Source organism: Octopus bimaculoides, chromosome 5 (genome assembly GCF_046866305.1).
Source record: "Octopus bimaculoides isolate indiv1 chromosome 5, ASM4686630v1, whole genome shotgun sequence".
In the NCBI taxonomy this organism is placed as follows: Eukaryota; Metazoa; Mollusca; class Cephalopoda; order Octopoda; family Octopodidae; genus Octopus; species Octopus bimaculoides.
In genome coordinates, this window is record NC_142932.1 from 49026454 (window position 1) to 49031218 (window position 4765).

At 35.9% G+C, this 4765-nt stretch overlaps 1 protein-coding gene across 1 annotated transcript; it reads left to right on the forward strand.

Moving 5' to 3' along the window:
* Positions 1-3804: 3804 nt before the first annotated feature.
* LOC149135513 (uncharacterized) lies at positions 3805-4500 on the forward strand. The gene has a single exon (XM_089353073.1). It carries the CDS (start codon positions 3805-3807, stop codon positions 4498-4500), a length of 696 nt encoding a protein of 231 aa, XP_089209199.1.
* Positions 4501-4765: the final 265 nt, after the last annotated feature.

Here is a 4765-nt window from a genome sequence, read left to right on the forward strand (position 1 = left end):
TGGCAGCAGCAAATCTTGCCAACGTTATACTAACGAATCCTAACACATTCTTACACTCGAAACCCAAATTCTGAACCGAAACTCTGAACTAGTATTTTCACGCAAACACAGAATCACTTCAAACCCATATTTTTTTCTAACGGTTAAGCATAAAAATATCCCACCAAGTTCTCTCCTTCAACCTACACCATAGATTATTCCCATAACATACATAAAAAAAAACATTTTTACAGCTTTACACTAAATAAGTACTGTAGAAATTATCTGAAAGTTTCCTTATCTCCAACGAAAAACCCTGGTTGACTACCGTAGAATATGAAAGGAATTTTTTTCAGGTTATCGTACTTTCATACAAAACAATCCACGAATTTCCGTCTCAGTAAACCACTTTTGTTCTGAAAGTTGATTTTTATATTTACTACAGAATGCTTGAAGCTAACTTTCTTCCTGTGCCTTGATCCTTCCATCAAATATATATATATATATATATATATATACATTCATGTATATACGCAGACCCATACAGAAATACAGGTACGCAGGTACACAAACATACCAATATATATGCCTGTGAGCGTGATTCTGTGTGTGTGTGTGTGTATGTGTGTGTGTGTGTGTGTGTGTGTGTGTGTGTGTGTGTGTGTGTGTGTGTGTGTGTGAGTGGGTGTGCGCGTGCGCGCGTTCACACACGTTAACATGTGATTACATACATAAAGTTGTGCAGAAACTTGTATTTATTGAAAATGACCAAAGATAAATGTTCATATATACCAAGGGATATCCCTTCGAAACATGTTTGTATTTTATTATGTTATATTCCAGATGCTTACTTTTGAAATACCATTTATAAGTTTTCTGAGATGGATATTAGATGCTACTTAAATAATTAATCATTCTCTATAGAACATTTTTCCTGTATTTCCTGACAGCTTTTCCAAATCTATGGTTACATCTAATAAATAAGCACTGGATACTTCGTAATTAATCCTTGTTTGGATCGTATTATACACAAAGTCTCTTCCAAACAAAAAAGACTGCATAACCTGGAATTTGCATCCTATGGGCATGCAATTTTTATTACGGACCAGGAAATGCTGTGCTGCATCTTTTTTTTTTTTGTGTCAGATTCCAGATTACGTAGGCCAGGGATGTGTTGTGTCTTTTGGTTATACTTTTGAATGACGTGGTTGCGTCATCGAGTTTTTAAGATATCAAATGTTATACCTAAATATAAGTATATTTTTGCTTTAGTCCGAACAGTGATTCTGTATAAAATGTGTTTACGATGACATTTCATTTCCTACAGAACACATAGCTCTATTTCTAAAATTACATTTTTTTCATATTATTATAAATATGGTCATTATTCGCATTATCCAAGTTACTACTATTGGTATTATTGTTATCATTATTGTTTTTGGTATTATCAACATTATAATTGCTATTGCCACCGTTATTATTATTACCATTGTTATTACTACCGTTATTATTGCTATTACTATTATTATTGTTGTTGCAATTATTATTATTATTATTATTATTATTATTATTATTATTATTATTATTATTATTATTATTATTATTATTATTATACTCGCTATTATAACCATTATGGTTATTATTATTCTAATTATCTGTATAACTTACACTATTATTGTTATTGTTAATTTCGATAACACCATTTCCTTTTTAATTTATTTATATTTTCATGGTTCATGATATAATCAATTCTATTAATAACGTTGCTATGATATCCACCTTTTCTAGCATTCGTATATCTATTAGAATTCCTATTATTTGTCTTTGTTATTGCCTAGAAATTTCAAATTCCTTGGGTTGGTTTTTCTATTCTCATTACTACCAAACTTATTGTTAGTATTATTATTTACTTGGCTGAGTTTCAAGTTATAATATTTTTTAGTATAGTATTCTAAGTTGTATGAGGATGCATACGATAGTTCTACCGTGTGTTTGTTGAAGATTTTGTGATATTCATTGGATTTTGAGAAATGCTTGTCCAATGCACTGAAAAAAGCCTTTTCAAATTTAGATGATATCTGGAGTCCACAATACAGGATTATACCACAATATACCGCTCTTATCGGGCTTAATATAAGGGAGACTATTATAGCCATTACGATTTAAATATTCACTTGTCGAGGAATTTCCATTCAGTTTACTTTTAATTTTCTCTTTTACGTTCATATTGCTTAAATTTCTCCGACAATTTAATTGTACTGGATCCTTCTATACATTAGTTTTATCCTCGATTTTATAAGTAGCACTATCATTACTGTTGTTCAAAGAGGATTTAGTATACACCTTATTTGTAGAGTTTGTAACGCTCTTTCCAGTTACCCGATTTTTCTTATTCCGCCTATTATTATATGGTTTCATATTGTCATTGTTAGAATTTCCTTCTACACTATTACTAAGCATACCTAATGTTTTCTCCTATATCCATCTCTCACAAATGCAACTTTCCATCATTATAGGAAGTTCAAAATTTTTAAAGAACTTTAAGAATTCAAACAGTTGTTTTTTTTTTTCCTATTTTTCTCCAGTTCCACTTTGCTATATCTATATAAAGTGAAGAGAGCATCATCCCTATATAAACCTTCCCCTAATTTAGGATACCAAAACTCCATTTGGAAAAGAATATGTATCACAACAGGGTCCAGGACCAGTGCGGTGTCATTGAGTCCTTTGTCATATCGAAGTTAACTATTCTGTCAGAACGTGTCCTGAGTTTACCTTCATAATCTATTAGTGATTCGTGTGCAGCTAGAATGACGTCAGCATCAGATTTAGACAAATCAGAGGTTTTCGTTAAAATTCAGATCCATATTTAAAGTGTTGAATTTATAGAAGTAACTACATGTACCGAGCTGCATGGATTTAATATTTTCGTTATTCTCTAAGGTTTAAAACCATCGAATAACTTCGCGTATCAGGTGTCGATGTCAATTAATGATTGGCAAAAGGTGTAAGGCACTCCTTCCTTCCGATTGTCTGCAGGTCACCCTTGGGCAAGGTGTAGTACCTGTTATCCCCCCCCCCCGATCAGGGTAATGGCGAAGACGTCGGAAGGAGGAGGACGTTGGATGGCCAACAAGGCGGAAGAGTATCATGTAGACCAACGGTTTGAAGACCTCTGCAGTTATGCGGATGATCCATACTTGGACAACGGTAGGTGCTCACTAGGTTAAGTGCCAATGCGCAGGGGAAAGTAATGGTAACCCACCCCTTGTATTCTGCCTTGTATGGATCATGGAATGCTTACTAACAAAAGAAGGAATTACAAGGTGAAGGACACCGGGAAAGAGGTCTCGTTCAGTAGGGACTATCATTCGCTGCGGGAGATATCCGATTGTTATCATGCTACTGCAGCAACAACAACAACATCACATAGAATGTAAGGACAATGTATCAGTGGGAAAATGGATCACATTTTGAAGGAGATGAGACGGTTGAGCATTAACATCAAGGGTGTTTCTGAAGTGGGATGGGCTGGCGCAGGGAAAGTTGTGTCATATAGGGTCACGTTTCTGTATTCAGGCGGAACAGCCAAGAAACATGAGCATGGAGTTGAAATGTTTCTAGATCAAGAAAAAGCTAAAAGGCTGGCTGGCTACTGGTGTATCTCCGCTAGAGTGATGTTGATACGGCTTCGAGGTAAACTGCTTGACACAGTAGTGATTCAGTGCTATTCTCCCACATCCGACAGTAACATCGAAGTGATAGATGATCTTTACGACCAATTGGATGAGGCAGTGCAGCAATGCAAATCACATTAAAATCATCATGGAAGGCTTCAATACGAAAGTTGGGCAGAGTAAAGACTGTGAAACTGTCGGATCATTTGGTCTGGGACAGAGGAATGAACGAGGTGGGAGGCTAGTTGAGTGGTGCAAGGAAAATGGTTTGATCATAACAAACACGTTTTTCAAACATCATCCGATAAACCTGTACACCTGGAAAAGTCCTGGACATGGTTGCCGGAATCAAATTGATTTCATCTTGATCAATGAATGCTTTCGAAATTCAGTGCAAAGGGTCAGGACGTATCTAGGAGCCGATTGTGACACTGATCATATATTTTTTAACGGAAAAATCAGACTGAAATTAAAGAAAATCTATTGGAAGAAGACTGCACCTCGACTACAGTTAAAGCTGCTAAAATTAGATAATGATATCAGGACAGGGTTTTACCAAGACGTCATGGATCAGTATGACGGAAGACCACAGCTGGAGGTGAAAGGTGAATGGAAATTCCTGCAAAATGCACTGATAAAAGCAGCGGGGGAATGGTTTCCGGAAACGGAAAGAATTTCGAAAAATAAGTGGATGACTCTAGAGATACTTCATAGGATAGATGAGAGAAGACTGGCAAAGAATGATCCGGAGATGTACAGACAATTGAACAAAGAGATTCGAAAGATGTGCAAAAAAGTAAAGGAAGCATATCTGGAGGGTGTTGTGAAGAGATTGAAGAGCTAGAGAAGAAAGATGCACAGATGATGCATGAAAAAGTTAGACAGGTTACATTTAGGAACAAGAAAAATCTGACAGGCTGTATTAAAGACGAAGATGGCACAATTCTGATGGATGACGAGTCAGTCAAAAGAAGGTGGACTGATAACAACAAAGGTCTCTACACTGATGATGGAAGGAAAGAAAAACCAGAGATAAGCAAGCCGATGGATGGCCATATGATGACAGCAGCTGAAATCAAGCAGGCTATGGACGAGATGAAAAGTGGAAA

Coding starts and splice junctions, on each gene's coding strand:
- LOC149135513 (XM_089353073.1), top strand. CDS start 3,805: ATGGAAGGCTTCAATACGAAAGTTGGGCAGAGTAAAGACTGTGAAACT.